This window comes from Bombina bombina, chromosome 1 (genome assembly GCF_027579735.1).
Source record: "Bombina bombina isolate aBomBom1 chromosome 1, aBomBom1.pri, whole genome shotgun sequence".
NCBI classification, from domain to species: domain Eukaryota; kingdom Metazoa; phylum Chordata; class Amphibia; order Anura; family Bombinatoridae; genus Bombina; species Bombina bombina.
This window is the reverse complement of record NC_069499.1, coordinates 1,244,044,479-1,244,069,606: the sequence shown is the minus strand read 5'-3', so window position 1 is coordinate 1,244,069,606 and position 25,128 is coordinate 1,244,044,479. Positions and strand designations below refer to the sequence as shown.

General features: G+C 38.9%; 2 protein-coding genes across 2 annotated transcripts in view; one reads left to right on the top strand and one right to left on the bottom strand.

The window, feature by feature from the left end:
• Nucleotides 1–25,128, bottom strand: part of LOC128648054 (arylamine N-acetyltransferase, pineal gland isozyme NAT-10) — a 421,895-nt gene that overhangs the window by 110,056 nt on the left and 286,711 nt on the right. The window lies entirely within an intron of this gene.
• Nucleotides 1–25,128, top strand: part of MPHOSPH6 (M-phase phosphoprotein 6) — a 121,239-nt gene that overhangs the window by 38,605 nt on the left and 57,506 nt on the right. Inside the window, exon 2 of the mRNA XM_053700753.1 lies at nt 6,447–6,559. Coding sequence (XP_053556728.1) covers nt 6,447–6,559 — 113 coding nt within the window. The remainder of the gene's footprint in view (nt 1–6,446; nt 6,560–25,128) is intronic.

Genomic DNA, 25,128 nt, shown 5'->3' with positions numbered 1-25,128 from the left:
TGATAATCCTGTTAACATCGGAAATGACCAAATGATAATCGAATCAGGAACAAAGCCAGTGAATACACAGGTACTAAATAGAGAAGAGAGGTTGGAGACCTACCCTAGAGAATGTCCTACCGGCAGATTCACTGATACCACACGAGGACCTAGAGTCCATAGGAACATAATTAATTATCCATCTAACAGAACACAACCAAGAGGCCAATATGATGACAATCATCAAAATTATCATCAAAGAAATAATTCTTACCATAACATGGGCTATCAAAGAAGACCTTATGTTGATGATCATCAAGGTCAATATCGAAGAAGGAATCAACACAACAACATGGGATATCAAAGATACTACAACAATATCGGTAGTTAAAGAAGGAATAACATGTATGGAGACAACTGGCATAATAATTCTTATAATTCCCATAGATCCAATGGAAGTTTTGATTCCAACAAGACATCCCAATATGAACCAAGACGAGGACATTATGGCGGTATTAATGGCCACTATAATAGACCTCATCAGCCCTTCATAGAGAGAGACAACTATGGGGAATTCCAGGAAAGAAACGATAATTCAGGGTCTAATCAACAATATATAAGAAGAGATCAACATTACGAATGGCAATATAGAGACCAGATAACAAACAATGAACAAAGAAATCAGAGGGGTCAATATTATGACAGGAGAAACAACTTTGTTGAGACGACAAATAGGTTTTCGCCCCTAGCGACCCCCACTGCAAGGAGAACAATGGACACACCCAGAGATGATGTGACTCCAGCTCCCACTTCAACTTCTTTTTTAGGGGTGAGCCCACACAATCCCCCGATGCTGGAACAAAGGGGAAAAAGGAAACAGGTCACATTGGAAGATGTGGACACACCAGTGAAAAGAAGACGCACAGGGGACGAAGGTCGGGAGCCAGATATAAGAACAGACCCCATTTGGTCCAAACACCATTAGAAAAATCCAATCGAGAGGTCATAGAAGAAGAGATAAGCCAGAAAGAGGTGAAAGGAGTTTTCAATTTAAGTAACACCAACTTGGTAACCGAAGAGAAGGAAATATTGAAATTAGGGCTATCATATGCACCATCGAGAGGGTTGGATAAGTTCCAAACATATCTAAATACGAAGGAGTTGGTAAGAAAGCTCACTTTAAAGAGATACTTCCTAAAGTCACCAGTGGAGAGAAGTTTATCTCTTCCATCAAGCTCCCATATGGAAAACCAATTCCAACACTCCGATCTCAAACCAAAGTCTCAATTTTACCCTACTCATTGTAAAGAACCAGCTATAGAGACATTTGAAACAATGGTGTGTAATGACATAAAGAAATTGAAATCCAATAAAGCATATAATAGAAATCTCAATGCCAAGCAACTCAAAACCATATCAAATTTGGAGAAAAATAACGACATCGTCATCAAATCAGCCGATAAAGGCGGGGGTATTGTGATTATGAACAGAACAGACTATCAGAAGGAATCCAGAAGAATATTAGAAGATAAAGATACCTATGAAACTCTGGAAGCTGACCCCACAAGTGACTATAAAAGAACGCTTGATGACTTACTTACTGAGGCTAATAGATTGGGTATTCTCAACGATAAAGAATATCGATATCTAAGTGTGAAGCATCCTAAAATCCCAGTCCTTTATCACTTGCCCAAAATTCACAAAAGTTTGGTCAACCCTCCGGGAAGGCCCATAGTATCGGGCATAGGATCGATGTCGAGTAATCTATCAGAATACATAGACAAGAAGTTACAACCATATGTCAGAAATTTAACATCATATCTGAGAGACTCCACTGAGGTACTAAATCTATTAAGAGACCTAGAATGGGATGACGGCTATATTATGATTACTAGTGATGTCACATCATTATACACTTCGATTCCACATGAGAAAGGACTTGAAACTATCAGCCACTTTTTGAATAAAGATGAAAATATGCCAGAATTACAGAGGAGGTTCATACTGGATGGGATAGACTATATCCTTCAACACAATTATTTCCATTGTGATAATAAATTCTACCGTCAAGTTTGTGGTACTGCCATGGGGACCAGGTTCGCGCCCAGCTATGCCAATCTGTATATGGGCAGATGGGAATCCATCTTCTGGGAATCATGCCCAGCGGGCGCGGACCTGGTCTTATACAAAAGGTATATAGATGACCTTCTAATTATTTGGAAGGGGAGTGAGGATGATTTGAGACACACATTGGACGTAATGAACTTGAACCAGTCCAATCTTAGATTCACTAGCTCCATCAGTAAAGATCACATTGTCTATCTAGATCTAGACATTAGAGTCATCAATGGGAAGATTGAAACATCCACACACTTTAAGGAAGTAGACTCCAACAATTATGTCCACCACACAAGTTGCCACCATAAGAAATGGATATCGAACATCCCAAAAGGGCAACTATTAAGAATTAGGAAGAATTGTTTGAGTGAAGAAATGTGGGGTAAACAATCGAAAATACTGAAAACTAGATTCTTGGAGAGGGGATACAGTGAATCCCTCATAGACAAGACCATCACAGAAGTAAGTAACACAAAAAGAGACTCCCTTCTAATGTACAAAATGAACACAGATAAAGAAAAATCTGAAGGTCTCAAAATCCCTTTCATCACCCAATATGGAGAAAGGAAAAAAACAATCGAGGATATAATCAAGAGACATTGGCACCTACTCAAAAATGAGGACATTCTGGGCGAACATCTAACAGAACGACCCAATTTTATCTATAGGAAGGCCAATAATTTAAAATCAATTCTGGCTCCAAGCATACCCAAACAGAAGAAAGATAAGAACCCTTCAGATATCTTGGGTAAAAAACTATTTGGTTTTTATCCATGTTACTTCTGTAAAGCATGGAAAGAAAACGAACATAATAAAATCTAAAGTTTCCAATGAAATATTCCATATCAAACAAACGATAAGATGTACTGATCAGAACATTGTTTACTTGGTCGAATGTGGGTGTGGCCTGCAATATATAGGCCAGACCTCTAGGAAACTAAAAGACCGAATTCGAGAACATTTGTTACAGATCAAATTGAAGAAGGTTGATTTACCAATTTACAAACACTTCAAAGAAGTACATGGTGGAAGCGACAAAAGCTTCAAATATATGGGTATATGCAAAATAAAGAAGGATTGGAGAGGAGGAGACATGGAATCAAAATTACTAAAAACAGAATCTAAATGGATTTTTAATTTAGACTGTATTCATCCAAAAGGTCTCAATGCCAATTTTGAGATTGTCCATCTGTTTTAAAAAAAGCTCCAGTATTTTATTTTATTTTATTTGATTTTTATCCCTAAAGTGGTCAATATCAACATCACTATAGTCTATCTATCAAGTTATATGCACTTTGAAGTTAGTGAGCATAATCCCTTAAGAAACATATTTTAACTATCTAGTCTAGTCGATCTAACCCAAAATCCGATAGTCTAAAGCCATTTAAGAAACCACACTTCTATATAAGTTAATGTGATTTTAAGATTTTATATATGTATTTATCCGGTTTGGTCGAGCTGACCAAAGAATTTTAAAGCACTTCAAAATACGTCAATCTTAGACAAATCTATGTGATTTTATAATTTTATTATTTTATTATTTTGTATATAATTTTATATATAAATCGATATATATTTTTATATAAATATCTATATAATGATCCCATTAGCGGATACTAGATCACGTGTAAGAACACCAGTTCAAAATATTGCTTTTTATATATATGTTATACATTGTGATAGTGACAGATTTGTATAAAATGTATAAACATTGTGATAGTGACAGATATGTATAAAATGCATAAACAATCCTTATGTTAGGTCCTGGATATATTAGCCCCAACTAGATGAACAAAATTCAGAATTAACGTTTATTGGTAATCACTAACAAACACCAATTGAAATAGTCAGATATAAAATCCACACTTTGATTTTAAAGTAGGCCATCTGATGGCCGATTTTGTCTTATTATCATGGAAAATTAATTTTCCAAAATATTGTAAGCCCATTACGATTTTGCCCTTTTCCAAAATGGCTCCGGGAAACCGGAAGCACAAGAAACCGGAAGCATTACAAGCTCTAACTTCCGGTCCACTATTGGAAGTGCGTGTTATCGGCGGGATTCAATCCATCAACATCCGCCTAATTTGGCGCAATTTTTTCAAACAAACGCCCACATAGAAGAGTATTTAAGGTCAATAATAATGTAGCCTCCATATGTCTTGAGAAAGGCCCGGTACGAGGGCCGAAACGCGTAGACGAAACTTTGTATCAGAGTTGGAGAGGCTCATTATATCCAGGACCAGGATTTGAATGGTAAGACTATTTTCAATAGTCCATACCCGTTAGCGCTGTTTGTTTAGTGCGCTTTTTTCCATTTCTTTCAGGTATTTGTCTTAACATAGGAATAGGACTTGGGACTCTACTACACATTGAGGATTTCTCTCACCGGATTTTTACCAGACTTTTAAGGATTTACCAAAAGACTCTCAAAGGACACTATTATTGTCTTATCATTATTTTAAGTTATTTAAAGTTGTGGAAACACACCTTTAGGAGTTTGTGGACTAGTTTTGGACAAACTATACACACTCTCTGTTTTTATGTCGTTTATATATTTTTATAGCTTGTCATAAGTATACAGCTTGTGGTATAGCTGGTGTTATTTGTTTACTGTTTTTAAGATAATAACGCATTATCGGACCATCGAGTCCATCACCCAGATTGAATCAGGAGAATTGAGGTATTAGCTGGTACCAGTTTAGTTTAAATTCCATTGGTAGGATCATACATTTAATTTTGTTATTATATATATTATTTTTTCTGCATTTTCCCATCACTTTATCTTATTTTTTGATTTATTGATTTTTAAGACCACATTCACTACTTATTTTTATTGTTTATCACTAGGGATGCACCGAAATTTCGGCCGCAGAAACATTTCGGCCGAAAATGGCATTTTTGGCTATTTCGGTTTTCGTTTTTTTTTGCCTGTTATTTTCGGCAAAATTATTGTGTAGCATATTTCAAATTTGATGCTAGCCTAGAGCTGCTGTTTGAGTTCATTTCTTGACTTACTGTTTCTCATATAATAGTTTTCTAGGACTATACTTTATTTGGATAATTGGTAAAAAAACAAATACTGTTAAATCTGATTCTGTTACACAGAACTAAATACAGAATTATACAGTATATTGATATTTAATATTGTTTTAAGTAGGGATGCACTGAAATTTGTTTGCAGAAACATTTTGACTGAAAATGGCATTATCGTTTTTTAGCGTATTATTGTTTTAAGCTATTTTTGTCCAATTTTATAGTGTGTTGCTTTCAATAAAAGTGTGGTTATTTTATTTTATTGGCTTGCAGGTTTTCAATTCAGATTCATTCATAAAATAGTCTAATTATGCAAAAAAAAACTAAAAAAAAAATATTTTAAAATAATTTGGAAAAAAAAAAAGACATTTTCGGTTTCTGTTTCGGTTTTCGGCTAAGTGCATCCAGGATTTTCGGATTCGGTTTCGGTCCAGAATTTCCATTTCGGTGCATCACTATTTATCACTACTTACTTATTTTTATTTTTATTGTGTGTTATATTCTACAAATCCACAATATGGTTTATTTGACACTTTAAGGAATCCAACACTTTGTATCTTATTTCTTATTTTTGATTTTTCACGGTGTTCATCATATGATTTAAATGTTGCAATATTTGTATGCACTGTTGACCTATTAGTGGGTCTCGTATCACTATATTAGTGATCCTATCACCTCGATAAGAACATTTGAGCTAATATTATATTATTCATTGAATACTAGATTTATTTGTACGTGTATTTAACAATACCATGTACCTACTAGAAGGTTTTTAAGAGGACTCATGAAAACTGGAACATTAGATATTGGTCATCCAATTTAACCAACCGGATCTGTTATCTGTTGTATTTCAAATCATTTATTGTATTGTATTTTAAGCTTTGCTATATGTATTTTGTGTTTTTATGATTCTGGAGATCAGAATTACATTGGTTTTATATATTAAATATTTGGTTGATTGAAATTATTGGAGACCATTTTTGACTTTTTATTCCCTGTGGTATATCTAAGCCATTGGCGCTCCTATATTTCCTAATTCTTTGCCATTTCCTGTTGGGGAAGAGATATTCCCACAAGTAAGGATGACGCCGTGGACCGGACACACCGTTGGAGAAAGTAATTTATCAGGTAAGCATAAATTCTGTTTTATCTTACACATTGGTCCATAAGACAGAGATGGTGGTCATGTTCTTTGATGTCTTTGTTGCTCACAAACTAAATTTTGGAAGATGCTTCAAACATCATTGATGTTTATATAATGAAAAGTTACTTTGTTAGAATGATTGTTTGTTTTTTGTTTTTTCTCTTTCTAGTTTATGCAAAGAAGTCTTGATGCAGAAACTAAAAAACAACTTGAAGAGGATGAGAAAAAAATAATCAGTGATGAACATTGGTACCTGGATTTACCAGAACTCAAAGAGAAAGAGTAAGGAGTTTGACATAACTAGAAATCTAACTGCAATGTGAACTCCATACCCTTCTTATGTGCTTTTCTTGGGGGGTGGGGGGGAGGAAGACTTATAATTCTGTGGGTAAGAAGATAAATCAAGCTTTCAAGAAAATCTTCCTAAGAATTTGTGTAAATTCCTCCCTGCATTTGTTAAAGGGATATTAAACCCACAAATGTTCTTTTCTGATTCAGGCAGAGCATACTATTTTAAAAAAGTTCAAAATTTATGTATATTCTCAAATTTGCTTTGTTCCCATGATATTCTGTGTTGAAGAGATAACTAGGTAGGCATCTGGAGTACTACATGGTAGGAAATAGCTCTGCCTTCTAGTGCTCTTGCAAATGAATAACATTCTGCCATTTAGTGCTCCAAAAATGTGCCAGCTGCTAAGCATATGTCCCTGCTTTTCAACAAAAGATACAAACAGACTAAAGACAAAATTATAATAGAAGTAAAATAAAAGGTTGTTTAAAATTGCATGTTCTATCTGAATCATGAAATATTTTTTGGGTTTCATATCCCTTTTAAGCATGAATGTAAATATCTTTCTCTAAGGATTAATGAATTGTTTGGCACATTTTTGTTTTAAACATACTTTTGGCTTTTGATACAAATATTTCTATTACAAGGTGTATCCAGTCCACGGATTCATCCTTACTTGTGGGATATTCTCATTCCCTACAGGAAGTGGCAAAGAGAGCACACAGCAGAGCTGTCCATATAGCTCCCCCTCAGGCTCCGCCCCCCCCAGTCATTCTCTTTGCCGCTCTAACAAGCCTCAAATACAACTGGACCAGAAAACCAGAGATTCTCTTCCCTGGTGGTTGTTTCAGGATCACCTGTCTCAGGGAATGTGCTTCTGCAGACCGGAGTGGATCATTGTCACGACCGATGCCAGTCTGTTAGGCTGGGGTGCGGTCTGGGACTCCCTGAAGGCTCATGGCCTATGGTCTCGGGAAGAATCTCTTCTCCCGATAAACATTTTGGAACTGAGAGCGATATTCAACACGCTCCAGGCATGGCCTCAACTAGCGGCGGCCAAATTCATCAGATTTCAGTCGGACAACATCACGACTGTAGCGTACATCAATCATCAGGGAGGAACAAAGAGCTCCTTAGCGATGAAGGAAGTAACCAAGATCATCAAATGGACGGAGGATCACTCCTGCCACATATCTGCAATCCACATCCCAGGAGTAGACAACTGGGAGGCGGATTTTCTAAGTCGTCAGACTTTTCACCCAGGGGAGTGGGAACTCCACCTGGAGGTTTTTGCTCAGCTGACCCAGCTATGGGGCATTCCAGAATTGGATCTGATGACGTCCCGTCAGAACACCAAACTTCCTCTTTATGGATTCAGGTCCAGGGACCCCAAGGCGGCATTGATAGATGCTCTAGTAGCGCCTTGGTCCTTCAATCTGGCTTATGTCTTTCCACCGTTTCCCCTTCTCCCTCGGCTGGTAGCCAGAATCAAACAAGAGAAGGCTTCGGTAATTCTAAAAGCGCCTGCGTGGCCACGCAGGACTTGGTATGCAGAAAGGATTGTCAGCTAGTTCCTTAAAGGGACAGATATCTGCTCTGTCTATCCTGTTACACAAGCGTCTGGCAGAAGTACCAGACGTTCAAGCGTTTTCACAGGCTTTAGTCAGAATTAAGCCTGTCTATAAACCTGTGGCTCCTCCATGGAGTCTTAATTTAGTTCTTTCAGTTCTGCAAGGGGTTCCGTTTGAACCTTTACATTCCATAGATATTAAGTTATTATCTTGGAAAGTTTTGTTTTTGGTAGCCATTTCTTCTGCTCGAAGAGTTTCAGAACTGTCTGCTTTGCAGTGTGATTCACCCTATCTGGTGTTCCATGCAGATAAGGTTGTTTTGCGTACCAAACCTGGTTTCCTTCCAAAAGTGGTTTCTAATAAGAATATTAACCAGGAAATCATTGTTCCTTCTCCGACTATTACACAATCTTGATGTGGTTTGTGCTTTAAAATTCTATTTAAAAGCAAGTAGAGATTTCAGACCAACATCATCCTTGTTTGTTGTCTATTCTGGTAAGAGGAGAGGTCAGAAAGTGACTGCTACCTCTCTTTCCTTCTGGCTGAAAAGCATCATCCAATTGGCTTATGAGACTGCTGGACAGCAGCCTCCTGAACGAATTACAGCTCATTCTACCACAGCTGTGGCTTCCACATGGGCTTACAAGAATGAGGCTTCTGTTGAACAGATTTGTAAGGCAGCAACTTGGTCTTCACTGCATACTTTTGCCAAATTTTACAAATTCGATGCTTTTGCTTCTTCGGAGGCTATTTTTGGGAGAGAGGTTTTGCAAGCAGTGGTGCCTTCCGTTTAGGTTACCTGACTTGTTCCTTCGGTGTCCTAAAGCTTTGGTATTGGTATCCCACAAGTAAGGATGAATCCGTGGACTGGATACACCTTGTAAGAGAAAACAGAATTTATGCTTACCTGATAAATTACTTTCTCTTACGGTGTATCCAGTCCACGGCCCGCCCTGGCAATTAAGTCAGGTTAAAAATGTTTTCATTTAAACTACAGTCACCACTGCACCCTATGGTTTCTCCTTTTTTTCCTAACCGTCGGGCGAATGACTGGGGGGGGCGGAGCCTGAGGGGGAGCTATATGGGCAGCTCTGCTGTGTGCTTGCTCTCTTTGCCACTTCCTGTAGGAAATGAGAATATCCCACAAGTAAGGATGAATCCGTGGACTGGGTACACCGTAAGAGAAAGTAATTTATCAGGTAAGCATAAATTCTGTTTATCTGAATATGATTTAACCATATGTTTGTGAGACATTCAATATTAATGATTTCAAACAAATGCTAAATATGTGTTTTATGAATATGAAATATGACTTAAAGGCATAATAAACCCAATTTTTTTTTTTTTTTTCTTTCATGATTCCGATAGAACATGCAATTTTCTTATTTACTCCTATTTTGAATTGTATTCATTCTCTTGTTATCTTTATTTGAAAAAGCAGATATCTAAGCTATGGAGCTGGCCCATTTTTGGTGCAGCACCCTGGATAGCCCTTGCTGATCGGTGGCTACATTTAGCCACCAATCAGCAAGCGCAACCCAGGTGCTGAACTAAAAACAGTCTCTTTAGCTTATATTCCTGTTGTGTGTTTTTTTTTTTTTTGTGTGTGTGTGTGTTTTTGTTTTTGTTTTTTAATCCATGAATGAAAAATTGTGGGTTTAGTATCCCTTTAAAATATAAAATACTAAAATAATCGTTCAGATGTTAATTTTAACATTTCTAGATGTGTTTTTGTAATCAAATGTTACATTCAATATTCAAGTAATATTATATATAATATACTAAAATTAGCCTTTGTATGTTATATCAAAACATTTGAAAGTAAGCACAAAACTTGAGGTGAACATTTGTTACTGTAGAGATGCTCACTTATTACTGATTTTTCTGATCATTCTCTTTTTTAGTTTAAACTGCTAACTAAAGCAATTCAAATAATTTCTTGCATTTTAAATAAATGTAGTTTTTATTTGAAAAATTCCTCTTTTCAAACTCTTAATTTGTAAACTTTTTCTTATTGCTTTCAACACAATGTGTGTGTTAAAGGGCAATACTAGTTGAAATATTACATGCTCTAGTGTAAGACTTTTAAACCTAGACTACTTTATGTTTAACACAGCCCTTCCAACCCGCAAATGGGTTAAACACACAGAAGTGCCACTCGGTACCCAGAGAACACTGTGAGTCACGAGTGGAAACCACCACTGCATCAATAGTCTTAGAATTACATGCTCTAATTACCCTATCGATCAGGGAAAGAAAAACTCAGATTTTTTTATTATGTTATTCAGGTAAAGCGTATAATTTTTAATGTTTTAGATTCACTTTTATTATCAAATTTAACACATTCTCTTGAAATCTTGGTAGAAAAGGTAGGTAGGCCCAGGCGTGTGCATGTGTCTGTAGCACTATATAGCAATATTTTTACAATAATGCTTTTAACAATGTTATGCATAGTGAAAAAAGTGCTGCCCTCTAGTGCTTCATCTGCTTCTTGCAAAACATAATTTATTCTTCCCTGATAAATTAATTTCTTTCTTGGTAATGAGAGTCTCCAGTCCTTACATTTCTACTTCTCCTTCCCAGTATTGCTATATAGCCGAGAAAATTCAGGAGTAAGAAAGACCATAGGTTACCTATGTGCAAACAAGGACTGCCTCCACCAAGAAAGAAACACAATCAGGTGTGGGTCTGTGGAATCTCACTACCAAGAAATAAATTAATTTATCAGGTAAGATTATGTTTCTCCAACATAGGTGTGTCCGGTCCACGGCGTCATCCTTACTTGTGGGATATTCTCTTCCCCAACAGGAAATGGCAAAGAGCCCAGCAAAGCTGGTCACATGATCCCTCCTAGGCTCCGCCTACCCCAGTCATTCTCTTTGCCGTTGTACAGGCAACATCTCCACGGAGATGGCTTAGAGTTTTTTAGTGTTTAACTGTAGTTTTTATTATTCAATCAAGAGTTTGTTATTTTGAAATAGTGCTGGTATGTACTATTTACTCAGAAACAGAAAAGAGATGAAGATTTCTGTTTGTATGAGGAAAATGATTTTAGCAACCGTCACTAAAATCCATGGCTGTTCCACACAGGACTGTTGAGAGCAATTAACTTCAGTTGGGGGAACAGTGTGCAGTCTCTTGCTGCTTGAGGTATGACACATTCTAACAAGACGATGTAATGCTGGAAGCTGTCATTTTCCCTATGGGATCCGGTAAGCCATGTTTATTACGATCGTAAATAAGGGCTTCACAAGGGCTTATTAAAACTGTAGACTTTTTCTGGGCTAAATCGATTCATTATTAACACATATTTAGCCTTGAGGAATCATTTTATCTGGGTATTTTGATATAATAATATCGGCAGGCACTGTTTTAGACACCTTATTCTTAGGGGCTTTCCCAAAGCATAAGCAGAGCCTCATTTTCGCGCCGGTGTGGCGCACTTGTTTTTGAGAGGCATGGCATGCAGTCGCATGTGAGAGGAGCTCTGATACTTAGAAAAGACTTTCTGAAGGCGTCATTTGGTATCGTATTCCCCTTTGGGCTTGGTTGGGTCTCAGCAAAGCAGATACCAGGGACTGTAAAGGGGTTAAAGTTCAAAACGGCTCCGGTTCCGTTATTTTAAGGGTTAAAGCTTCCAAATTTGGTGTGCTATACTTTTAAGGCTTTAAGACACTGTGGTGAAAATTTGGTGAATTTTGAACAATTCCTTCATGTTTTTTCGCAATTGCAGTAATAAAGTGTGTTCAGTTTAAAATTTAAAGTGACAGTAACGGTTTTATTTTAAAACGTTTTTTGTACTTTGTTATCAAGTTTATGCCTGTTTAACATGTCTGAACTACCAGATAGACTGTGTTCTGAATGTGGGGAAGCCAGAATTCCTATTCATTTAAATAAATGTGATTTATGTGATAATGATAATGATGCCCAAGATGATTCCTCAAGTGAGGGGAGTAAGCATGGTACTGCATCATTCCCTCCTTCGTCTACACGAGTCTTGCCCACTCAGGAGGCCCCTAGTACATCTAGCGCGCCAATACTCCTTACTATGCAACAATTAACGGCTGTAATGGATAATTCTGTCAAAAACATTTTAGCCAAAATGAACACTTATCAGCGTAAGCGCGGCTGCTCTGTTTTAGATACTGAAGAGCATGACGACGCTGATATTAATATTTCTGAAGGGCCCCTAACCCAGTCTGATGGGGCCAGGGAGGTTTTGTCTGAGGGAGAAATTACTGATTCAGGGAACATTTCTCAACAGGCTGAACCTGATGTGATTGCATTTAAATTTAAGTTGGAACATCTCCGCATTCTGCTTAAGGAGGTATTATCCACTCTGGATGATTGTGACAAGTTGGTCATCCCAGAGAAACTTTGTAAAATGGACAAGTTCCTAGAGGTGCCGGGGCTCCCAGAAGCTTTTCCTATACCCAAGCGGGTGGCGGACATTGTTAATAAAGAATGGGAAAGGCCCGGTATTCCTTTCGTCCCTCCCCCCATATTTAAAAAATTGTTTCCTATGGTCGACCCCAGAAAGGACTTATGGCAGACAGTCCCCAAGGTCGAGGGAGCGGTTTCCACTTTAAACAAACGCACCACTATACCCATAGAGGATAGTTGTGCTTTCAAAGATCCTATGGATAAAAAATTAGAAGGTTTGCTTAAAAAGATGTTTGTTCAGCAAGGTTACCTTCTACAACCAATTTCATGCATTGTCCCTGTCGCTACAGCCGCATGTTTCTGGTTCGATGATCTGATAAGAGCGGTCGATAGTGATTCTCCTCCTTTGGAGGAGATTATGGACAGAATCAATGCTCTCAAATTGGCTAATTCTTTCACCCTAGACGCCACTTTGCAATTGGCTAGGTTAGCGGCTAAGAATTCTGGGTTTGCTATCGTGGGCGCGCAGAGCGCTTTGGTTGAAATCTTGGTCGGCTGATGCGTCTTCCAAGAACAAGCTACTTAACATTCCTTTCAAGGGGAAAACGCTGTTTGGCCCTGACTTGAAAGAGATTATCTCTGATATCACTGGGGGTAAGGGCCACGCCCTTCCTCAGGATCGGCCTTTCAAGGCAAAAAATAAACCTAATTTTCGTCCCTTTCGTAGAAACGGACCAGCCCAAGGTGCTACGTCCTCTAAGCAAGAGGGTAATACTTCTCAAGCCAAGCCAGCTTGAAGACCAATGCAAGGCTGGAACAAGGGAAAGCAGGCCAAGAAACCTGCCACTGCTACCAAGACAGCATGAAATGTTGGCCCCCGATCCGGGACCGGATCTGGTGGGGGGCAGACTCTCTCTCTTCGCTCAGGCTTGGGCAAGAGATGTTCTGGATCCTTGGGCGCTAGAAATAGTCTCCCAAGGTTATCTTCTGGAATTCAAGGGACTTCCCCCAAGGGGGAGGTTCCACAGGTCTCAGTTGTCTTCAGACCACATAAAAAGACAGGCATTCTTACATTGTGTAGAAGACCTGTTAAAAATGGGAGTGATTCATCCTGTTCCATTAAGAGAACAAGGGATGGGGTTCTACTCCAATCTGTTCATAGTTCCCAAAAAAGAGGGAACGTTCAGACCAATCTTAGATCTCAAGATCTTAAACAAGTTTCTCAAGGTTCCATCGTTCAAGATGGAAACCATTCGAACTATTCTTCCTTCCATCCAGGAAGGTCAATTCATGACCACGGTGGATTTAAAGGATGCGTATCTACATATTCCTATCCACAAGGAACATCATCGGTTCCTAAGGTTCGCATTCCTGGACAAACATTACCAGTTCGTGGCGCTTCCTTTCGGATTAGCCACTGCTCCAAGGATTTTCACAAAGGTACTAGGGTCCCTTCTAGCTGTGCTAAGACCAAGGGGCATTGCTGTAGTACCTTACTTGGACGACATTCTGATTCAAGCGTCGTCCCTTCCTCAAGCAAAGGCTCACACGGACATTGTCCTGGCCTTTCTCAGATCTCACGGGTGGAAAGTGAACGTGGAAAAGAGTTCTCTATCCCCGTCAACAAGGGTTCCCTTCTTGGGAACAATAATAGACTCCTTAGAAATGAGGATTTTTCTGACAGAGGCCAGAAAAACAAAGCTTCTAGACTCTTGTCGGATACTTCATTCCGTTCCTCTTCCTTCCATAGCTCAGTGCATGGAAGTGATCGGGTTGATGGTAGCGGCAATGGACATAGTTCCTTTTGCGCGCATTCATCTAAGACCATTACAACTGTGCATGCTCAGTCAGTGGAATGGGGACTATACAGACTTGTCTCCGAAGATACAAGTAAATCAGAGGACCAGAGACTCACTCCGTTGGTGGCTGTCCCTGGACAACCTGTCACAAGGGATGACATTCCGCAGACCAGAGTGGGTCATTGTCACGACCGACGCCAGTCTGATGGGCTGGGGCGCGGTCTGGGGATCCCTGAAAGCTCAGGGTCTTTGGTCTCGGGAAGAATCTCTTCTACCGATAAATATTCTGGAACTGAGAGCGATATTCAATGCTCTCAAGGCTTGGCCTCAGCTAGCGAGGGCCAAGTTCATACGGTTTCAATCAGACAACATGACAACTGTTGCGTACATCAACCATCAGGGGGGAACAAGGAGTTCCCTAGCGATGGAAGAAGTGACCAAAATCATTCTATGGGCGGAGTCTCACTCCTGCCACCTGTCTGCTATCCACATCCCAGGAGTGGAAAATTGGGAAGCGGATTTTCTGAGTCGTCAGATATTGCATCCGGGGGAGTGGGAACTCCATCCGGAAATCTTTGCCCAAGTCACTCAGCTGTGGGGCATTCCAGACATGGATCTGATGGCCTCTCGTCAGAACTTCAAAGTTCCTTGCTACGGGTCCAGATCCAGGGATCCCAAGGCGGCTCTAGTGGATGCACTAGTAGCACCTTGGACCTTCAAACTAGCTTATGTGTTCCCGCCGTTTCCTCTCATCCCCAGGCTGGTAGCCAGGATCAATCAGGAGAGGGCGTCGGTGATCTTGATAGCTCCTGCGTGGCCACGCAGGACTTGGTATGCAGATCTGGTGACTATGTCATCGGCTCCACCTTGGAAGCTACCTTTGAGACGAGACCTTCTTGTTCAGGGTCCGTTCGAACATCCGAATCTGGTTTCACTCCAGCTGACTGCTTGGAGATTGAACGCTTGATTTTATCGAAGCGAGGGTTCTCAGATTCTGTTATTGATACTCTTGTTCAGGCCAGAAAGCCTGTAACTAGAAAGATTTACCACAAAATTTGGAAAAAATATATCTGTTGGTGTGAATCTAAAGGATTCTCTTGGGACAAGGTTAAGATTCCTAGGATTCTATCCTTCCTTCAAGAAGGATTGGAAAAAGGATTATCTGCAAGTTCCCTGAAGGGACAGATTTCTGCCTTGTCGGTGTTACTTCACAAAAGACTGGCTGCTGTGCCAGATGTTCAAGCCTTTGTTCAGGCTCTGGTTAGAATTAAGCCTGTTTACAAACCTTTGACTCCTCCTTGGAGTCTCAATTTAGTTCTTTCAGTTCTTCAGGGGGTTCCGTTTGAACCCTTGCATTCCGTTGATATTAAGTTATTATCTTGGAAAGTTTTGTTTTTAGTTGCAATTTCTTCTGCTAGAAGAGTTTCAGAATTATCTGCTCTGCAGTGTTCTCCTCCTTATCTGGTGTTCCATGCAGATAAGGTGGTTTTACGTACTAAACCTGGTTTTCTTCCAAAAGTTGTTTCTAACAAAAACATTAACCAGGAGATTATCGTACCTTCTCTGTGTCCGAAACCAGTTTCAAAGAAGGAACGTTTGTTGCACAATTTGGATGTTGTTCGCGCTCTAAAATTCTATTTAGATGCTACAAAGGATTTTAGACAAACATCTTCCTTGTTTGTTGTTTATTCTGGTAAAAGGAGAGGTCAAAAAGCAACTTCTACCTCTCTCTCTTTTTGGATTAAAAGCATCATCAGATTGGCTTACGAGACTGCCGGACGGCAGCCTCCCGAAAGAATCACAGCTCATTCCACTAGGGCTGTGGCTTCCACATGGGCCTTCAAGAACGAGGCTTCTGTTGATCAGATATGTAGGGCAGCGACTTGGTCTTCACTGCACACTTTTACCAAATTTTACAAGTTTGATACTTTTGCTTCTTCTGAGGCTATTTTTGGGAGAAAGGTTTTGCAAGCCGTGGTGCCTTCCATTTAGGTGACCTGATTTGCTCCCTCCCTTCATCCGTGTCCTAAAGCTTTGGTATTGGTTCCCACAAGTAAGGATGACGCCGTGGACCGGACACACCTATGTTGGAGAAAACAGAATTTATGTTTACCTGATAAATTACTTTCTCCAACGGTGTGTCCGGTCCACGGCCCGCCCTGGTTTTTTTAATCAGGTCTGATAATTTATTTTCTTTAACTACAGTCACCACGGTACCATATGGTTTCTCCTATGCAAATATTCCTCCTTAACGTCGGTCGAATGACTGGGGTAGGCGGAGCCTAGGAGGGATCATGTGACCAGCTTTGCTGGGACTCTTTGCCATTTCCTGTTGGGGAAGAGAATATCCCACAAGTAAGGATGACGCCGTGGACCGGACACACCGTTGGAGAAAGTAATTTATCAGGTAAACATAAATTCTGTTTTTCTTTTTATTGGTAGTGAGAGTCCACATTCCTTACTTTTGGAAACCAATACCCAAGCTGTGTAGTCCACAAATAAACGGGTTGGACTATAAAAGAAAAAAAATAAGAGGCAGGCCTTCAATTATTAGAAACTACCGCCTGAAGAAACTTCCTGCCAAAAGCTGCCTCAGCCGAGGCAAAAATGTCAAAATTATAGAGTTTGGTAACATTATGCAAAGATCAACATGTCGCTGCCTTACATATCTGTTCCTTAGAAGTATCATTATTAAAGGCCCAGGAAGAGGAGACTTAACAAGTGGAATGAGCAGTAATTCTAGTAGGTGGTGGTTGCTGACCCGCCTCCAAGAAACCACCTTTGGTTCTCAGAAGAAACCACGAAACCACCTTAGGTTAAAAAAGAAAAAATAGATATGGAGCGTAAAACCGCCTTGTCCTGATGAAAGATCAAGTATGGAGCATCTGACAAAAGGAAGATAATTCAGAAACTCTTCTGGCAGAAGAGATTGCCAAGAGAACCATTTAATGCCCAGCAACTGCATTGGCTCGATTTGAGGAGATTGCAAAATTCTAAGAACCAAATTGAGATTCCAAGGGGAAGAGATTTGCTTGAAAACAGGTCTGATCCTGACGAGAGCCTAGACAAAGGACTGAATTTCAGTCACACTCTAACTTCCTATGTAGCAAAACCAAATGGGCAGAAATCTGAGCCTTCATAGAGCTGGCTGAAAGATCCTTGTCCAAATCTTCCTGCAGAAACTGCAAAATCCTCGAAATTCTGAGTGCCAAGAAAAACCTTGTTTCAAACTTCAGGAAAGATATAGTTTCCAGACCTTGTAATAAATCATTCTAGTAACAGGCTTGCATGCCTGAATTAAAGGGACATGAAACCCAATTATTTTTTTTCACGATTCAGATAGAGAGATCAATTTTAAACAACTTTCTAATTTACTTCTATTATCTAATTTCTTTCATTCTCTTTGTATCACTTGTTGAAGGAGCAGCAATGCGCTACTGGTTTCTAACTGAACACATGGGGGAGCCAATGACAATTGGTGTGTATATATTGATATATGTGTGTGTGTGTGTATATAATATATATATATATATATATATATATATATATATATATATATATATATATATATATATATATATATATATATGTGTGTGTGTGTATGTGTGTGTGTATATGTATGTATGTATGTATGTGTATATGTATATGTGTGTGTATATATATATATATATATATATATATATATATATATATATATATATATATATGTGTATATATATATAATTATACATACACACACGCACGCAGCCACCAATCAGCAGCTAGAACCTAGGTTCTTTGCTTCTCCTGAGCTTGCCAAGATAAACCTTTCAGCAAAGTATAATAAGAGAAGGATGCAAATTAAATAATAGAAGTAAATTGGGAAGTTGAATACAATTGTATTCTCTATCTGAATCATTTTTAGGTTTCATGCCCCTTAGTGATCAGACTATTTTTTTGTTCTTACTGTTAAGGACCAGGGCTATTTTTACATTTCTGCAGTGTTTGTGTTTAGCTGTGATTTTCCTCTTACTCATTTACTGTACACACACATTTTATATACTGTTTTTTCTCGCCATTAAAGTGAAAGTAAATCCTAGCGTTGTACAAATGCTAGGATTTACTATTGAAACAAATAAAGGGGACTTTCATTCATGAAGTATAAGATACTTCATGTAGAAAGCTCCTTTATTTGATTCAATCGATCGCCACTCTTAGCTGCTACAGCAGCCCACGGCTAAATAATTTTTTGGCCTTGAGGTGACTTTTTTACTTCTTAACCAATAGCCGTGCGGTAATCCAGCTTGGCGCCCATGGGAGCCGGATTTACTGCACGGCTATTGGCTAAGAGGTGAAAACGTCACCTCTTAGCCAAAAAATTATTTAGCCGTGGGCTGCTGTAGCAGCTAAGAGCGGTGATCAATTGAATCAAAGGAGCTTTCTACATGAAGTAAGTCCCCTTTATTTGTTTCAATAGTAAATCCTAGCGTTTGTACAATGCTAAGATTTACTTTAACTTTAAATGAACTTTCTAAAGATACCATTATTTTCATCATATCATATAATTGCCTATAAATTTTTTTTTTTATAAAATATGATTTTTTTTTTAAACCCCTTAATGACCGAGGACGTGCCAGGTACGTCCTCCAAAAAACTACCCTTAACGACCAAGGACGTGCCTGGCACGTCCTCTGGGGTTTGAATCGATCGTGATCGCATCCAGGGTATTGTAGTGATGCCTCGATATTGAGGCATCACTGCAATCCCCTTTTTTACCCACCGATGCAAAGAGGCCCTCTCTGCATCAGCGTTGGTGGGTGGGAGTTGTAGCAGGGGGGCGGGTGGGAGTTGTAGCAGGGGGGCGGGTGGGTGGCCCATCGATGTTACTGGATCCGGATCGCATCTCACATCCGGTTGCGCAGGAGTGCGGCCGGGTGGAAAGAGGGGTGGGGGCGTGCCCGTGTCTCATTTACTAAGTTGCATTGTAGGAGGGAAGAACACAGAGGAGAGTATCAATGATTTTGCAAGGGATCTGGGAGGGGGGATAGGGTATTGAGGGGGGTAGCTACACTACAGAAAAGTTTTTTTTTTTTTTTTTTTTTTTTTTAAATAAAAACACATTATTTGAGGCCTATTGGGTACTGGCAGACAGCTGCCAGTACCCAAGATGGCGGCAAATAGAGGGGGAAGGGTTATAGAGATGTATGGGGGGGATCAGTGAGATTGGGGGCTAAGGAGGGAGCCATCACTGCAGACTGAATATAAAAAATTTAAAAAATTGCCTTTTATTTTAGTACTGGCAGACTCAGGATGGCGGTGACAATTGTGAGGTGGGGAGGGAAGAGAGCTGTTTGAGGGGGATCAGGGAGGGATCATGGGGTGGGATGTTTCAGGTGGGAGGCTGATCTCTACACTGCAGCTAAAATTAACCCTTCAAGCTACCTAATTAGCCCCTTAACTGCTGGGCATAATACAAGTGTGGTGTGCAGCGGTATTTAGCATCCTTCTAATTGCCAAAAAGCAAGGCCAAAGCCATACATGTCTATTTCTGAACAAAGAGAATCCCAGAGAAGCATTTACAACTATTTGTGCCATGATTGCATTAACTGTTTGTAAATAATTTCAGTGGGAAACCTAAAGTTTGTGAAAATGTGAACATTTGTTTTTGTTTTGTTTTTTATCGCATTTGGTGGTGAAATGGTGGCATGAAATATACCAAAATGGGCCTAGATCAATACTTGGAGTTGTCTACTACACTAAAGCTAAAATTAACCCTACAGGCTCTCCACAAGCTCCCTAATTAACCCCTTCACTGCTGGGCATAATACACGTGTGGTGCATCGACATTTAGTGGTCTTCTAATTGCCAAAAAGCAATTTCAAAGCCTTTATATGTCTATATCTGAACAAAGGGGATCAAAGAGAACCATTTACAACCATGTGTGCCATAATTGCACAAGCTGTTTTGTAAATCATTTCAGTGAGAAACCGATCGCATTTGGCTGTAAAATGGTGGTATGAAATATTCCAAAATGGGCCTAGATCTATACTTGGGGTTGTGTACTATAAAAAAATATATACATGTCAAGGGATATTCAGGGATTCCTGACAGATATCAGTGTTGCAATGTAACTATCGCTAATTTTGAAAAAAAAAATGGTTTTGAAATAGCAAAGTGCTACTTGTGGTTATTGCCCTGTAACTTGCAAAAGAAGCAAAGAACATGTAAACATTAGGTATTTCTAAACTCATGACAAAATTTAGAAACTATTTAGCATTGGTGTTTTTTGGTGCTTGTAGATGTGCAACAGATTTTGTGGGTCAAAGTTAGAAAGTGTTTTTTTTTTTTTCTCCATTTTTCATCATATTTTATATATTTATTTTTTTATAGTAAATTATAAGATATGATGAAAATAATGGTATCTTTAGAACGTCCATTTAATGGCAAGAAAAACTGTATATAATATGTGTGGGTACAGTAAATGAGTAAGAGGAAAATTACAACTATACACAAACACCACAGAAATCTAAAAATAGCCCTGGTCCCAAACGGTCAGAAAATGGAAAAGTGTTCTGGTCACTAAGGGGTTAAAAAACACACATTTTTTTTTTCTAACTTTGACCCTCAAAATCTTACGCGTCTACAACCACCAAAAAACTCCCTAGCTAAATAGTTTCTAAATTTTGTCCTGAGCTTAGAAATACCCGATGTTTACATGTTCTTTGCTATTTTTTTTTTCAAGTTATAGGGCAATAAGTACAAGTAGCCCTTTGCTATTTCCAAACCATTTTTTTTTAAAATTAGCAATAGTTACATTGTAACACTGATATCTGTCAGAAATCCCAGAATAACCCTTCACATGTATATATTTATTTATTTTGCAAGGTGTACCGAGTCCACGGTTTCATCCTTACTTGTGGGATATTGTCCTTCCTAACAGGAAGTAGCAAAGAGATCACCACAGCAGAGCTGTCTATATAGCTCCCCCCTTAACTCCACCCCCCAGTCATTCTCTTTTCTGGCTCTAAGCAGGAAAGGGTATGAGAAGAGGTGTTAAAATTAGAGGGTCTCCGGGGGAACTTCCTTGCGGCGGCCATGTTAGGTTGCATGTTTGTGTGCTGCTCCAAACCTTGGAAGGAATTTCTGCAAAATGGGATTTATATAGCCTGATTCAGGGCAGCTTTATGTCATATTTTATTGCAGAGACTCTAGATTGAAGTATTTTTTATTTTATTTTTTAAATTGGAGCCAGCTACATTATTCTGGAAACTTTGAGAGGTTACGCGTCTCTGCCGTTACTCGCAGTGCTACCTTGCACCATCACTGCTCACATTAATATAATTCTGAATAAGTTGCCCACCTGCAGAGTGTTTTATGGAAGATCACTATGGCGTATACTATCCGCATTTTGGAGGAGCTGAGCTATCTTCTGGAGGAACATCAATCTGCTTTCAAAGCAACACTACACATGGCACTTCAACCCACGGTAACCTATCTTCCCCAAACACCAACTCAATTTAAGCCGGTTCCACTAGATTGTGAGGGTGGAAGCGCTCTGGGGCCCCAGCGCTCATCAACCTCTCTGAACAGGAGCGAGAGAGAACCGAAAGCTGCAATCATTCTACCTGCAGCAGAAGTAGAATTTGGGGATATGAAAACAATTGTCTTTTAAAGCAACTCTGCTTTTGAATGGATCGACAATATTAACACTGTGACCCTCTCAGCCTCTACATTAAACCGGGCTACCAAGAAGGGTATAACCAGGAGACTTCCCTTTACAAATCTCTACCAAGCCAGGGAGAAATAAGGCTGCATACAGAAAAACCCATATCGAATTTGTTGTCTCCATGTGTTTTACACCATGCATTTGTATCGCTCCTCAATTGGGAACCCGGTGAGATATTTACCAAGCTGGGGAACTACTAAGGTATTTCCTTCATTAGAAAGCTTCGGATAACCTTAGCTCCACATATATATATATATATATATATATATATATATAACAATTAAAAATATGGGGAGGCGAAAAGTGAGTTTAAAATCCTCCACTAAATACAAAATATAGAGAAAATAACTCATTGTGTAAACCATTTACAAATCTAAACAAGTCAGAAAACTTGCTTTAAACCCAGAAACTCTCTGACTACAGTGTTTCCAATGCAGCAAAGGAATCTGGGTAAGATATGCAAATGAAACAGCTGTCCTGGGATTGGTTAGAATCACTGTACTAACCCTAGCTAAGCATAAAAGCTGTGTAATGCAGCAGTGCTATGGCGTAAAGGGAAGTCTGTCTTTAAAAAGCAGGCTAAAAGTAAAAAGTTGAGTCATTGTGAACCTCATTTGCATATCTTACCCAGATTCCTTTGCTGCATTGGAAACACTGTAGTCAGAGAGTTTCTGGGTTTAAAGCAAGTTTTCTGACTTGTTTAGATTTGTAAATGGTTTACACAATGAGTTATTTTCTCTTTCTTTCTTTCTTTCTTTCCTTTCTTTCCTTTCTTTCTTTCCTTTCTTTCTTTCTTTCTTTCTTTCTTTCTTTCTTTCTTTCTTTCTTTCTTTCTTTCTTTCTTTCTTTCTTTCTTTCTTTCTTTCTTTCTTTCTTTCTTTCTTTCTTTCTTTCTTTCTTTCTTTCTTTCTTTCTTTCTTTCTTTCTTTCTTTCTTTCTTTCTTTCTTTCTTTCTTTCTTTCTTTCTTTCTTTCTTTCTTTCTTTCTTTCTTTCTTTCTTTCTTTCTTTCTTTCTTTCTTTCTTTCTTTCTTTCTTTCTTTCTTTCTTTCTTTCTTTCTTTCTTTCTTTCCAGAATATTCCCTAAATTGACAGTATATTACTTATTGCAAGCAATGTAGGTGGGCTCCAGTGTTTTAATTGCTTAACTACAGCTGCACATTGAGTTTTTTTTTCTTTTATACAGCCAATATATGGTGTTTCTATCTCTTTGCATTATAATGTCTATTTAGTTGATTTTACTAGCTTATTGCAAATATAGTGAAGACTTTATAAGAAAATGATAAAGAGGTTTGTAATGGGAGGCCCAAGAGTGGTCTCTTTAGATCTAGATACCTTCTACTCATATCATTGTTAGATATGTATTCGAGGTCCAAAAGTGGCCTCCTAAGTATTATTTAGAAGGTTTATAATCAGAATGGCATCCTATCCTTCTACTAAGTATTGTACGTTATATTTATATGTAGCCACACATTGTTGCTGTAGAGTGCAGTTTATTTTAAAGGTAGTGTTGAAGCTATACTGTTTTGCTTTTCATTTACTTTATGTACTGTTTGTATGCCGCCTACAATGAAAAGATACCTCCTATTGTTCCAGTGACCATCTAGTTACTTGAGGTCCAACAGTGGCCCTCTGAATCTTTCGGATTTATAGAGAGAAAGGCATCTTACACTAATTCTATATATATTTGTATCCAATACCGTTTCTATACTAATAGCTTTGTTCTCCCGCTGTTATAATGTAATTGTTGATTGTGGTCCATAAGTGACTTATTGAGAGTGGGGAGGACAGTCCCGTCTTTCTAAGAAAAAATAGAAAATGTGAGGTCCAATCTTAGCATGTTTAGTAACACCGTGATTGTGAGAATTCACTTATCCTTTGACTGTTGCGCTATACCTTTAAGAAATCACCACCTCACTATAAAAGACACATCCTTCCTTTACTTCATTGCTGGATTAATGAAGTCTGTGTCGTTACTACAGTCACTTCCTGTTCTACTCGCTAAAGAAATTAACAACCCTCTTGTCTTAGGTCTCTTCACCTTCCAGAGACTTACGCTACCTTCTGAAGTATTTCCTCCTACTCGTCTGCCGTTTCAGCAGCAGCAACCGCTTCCCCGCTGACAGCCGACACAACAGCTAAGGCGCCTACGTCATCAGCTACGGCCGCCTCATCGCTGCGGCTCCTCTCCCCTCTCTGAGAAGCCGGGAAAGCTCCGTTACACGGAATCCTTGAGCTGAGCCTGAACTCTCTCTTCAACAACAGAGTGGGTAAATACTTAATGTATAAGTACAATAGACTTGAGGTATGAACTGTTAAGTAACCTAAGCCGTGTAATATCATACTGTTGTCTAAACAAACCTGACTACAGCTGATACTTCAACGGCTATATTAAGTCACTTTAGTAACTTGGGAAAGTCCTTGTATTTAGTTACTTGCGTGACACACTAACAACTTTTCACGATATTATTGAGTTATAACAAATACTATAGAGCGAATCTATGTTCTTACATATTAATCCAGCCTAAAAGTAACAACAAGATTTGAATTAACAGACTGTGATGTCCAGTTTCTTGTCTTGTTAAAAAATTATTTCAGTCTTTTTACCACAATGGATACAAATACTATGGCAGATCATTTAAAAAGTCTGTCAGACAGGGTGGACATTTTGGCTAATTCATTTCGTGAACTACAGGTAGAGAACCAAGCTTTAAAAGCCTGTCTCAGAGAAACCCTTGCAGCTAAACCAAGTACTACTGAGCACCTTCCAGAACCTGCTGTCTCAACTCCTGAGAGATTTTCTGGAAATCGCTCACAATTTAGAGAATTTAGGAATTCATGCATGCTTTTGTTTGAATTGAAACCTAAGACTTATGCTTCTGAAAGGATAAGAGTCTTAACAGTGATTTCCTACTTGAGGGGAGAGCCCAGGGCATGGGCAGACACCTTTTTTGAAAAACAAGACCCAATTCTGGGGTCATTAGAGACTTTCTTCTGAAATGTCAACTCTTTATGATGATCCTTATAAGCAAATTTCGGCTGAGAATAGTTTACATGCTCTGAAACAGCACAAAAATGCGGTTGAAACCTATATAACCCAGTTCAA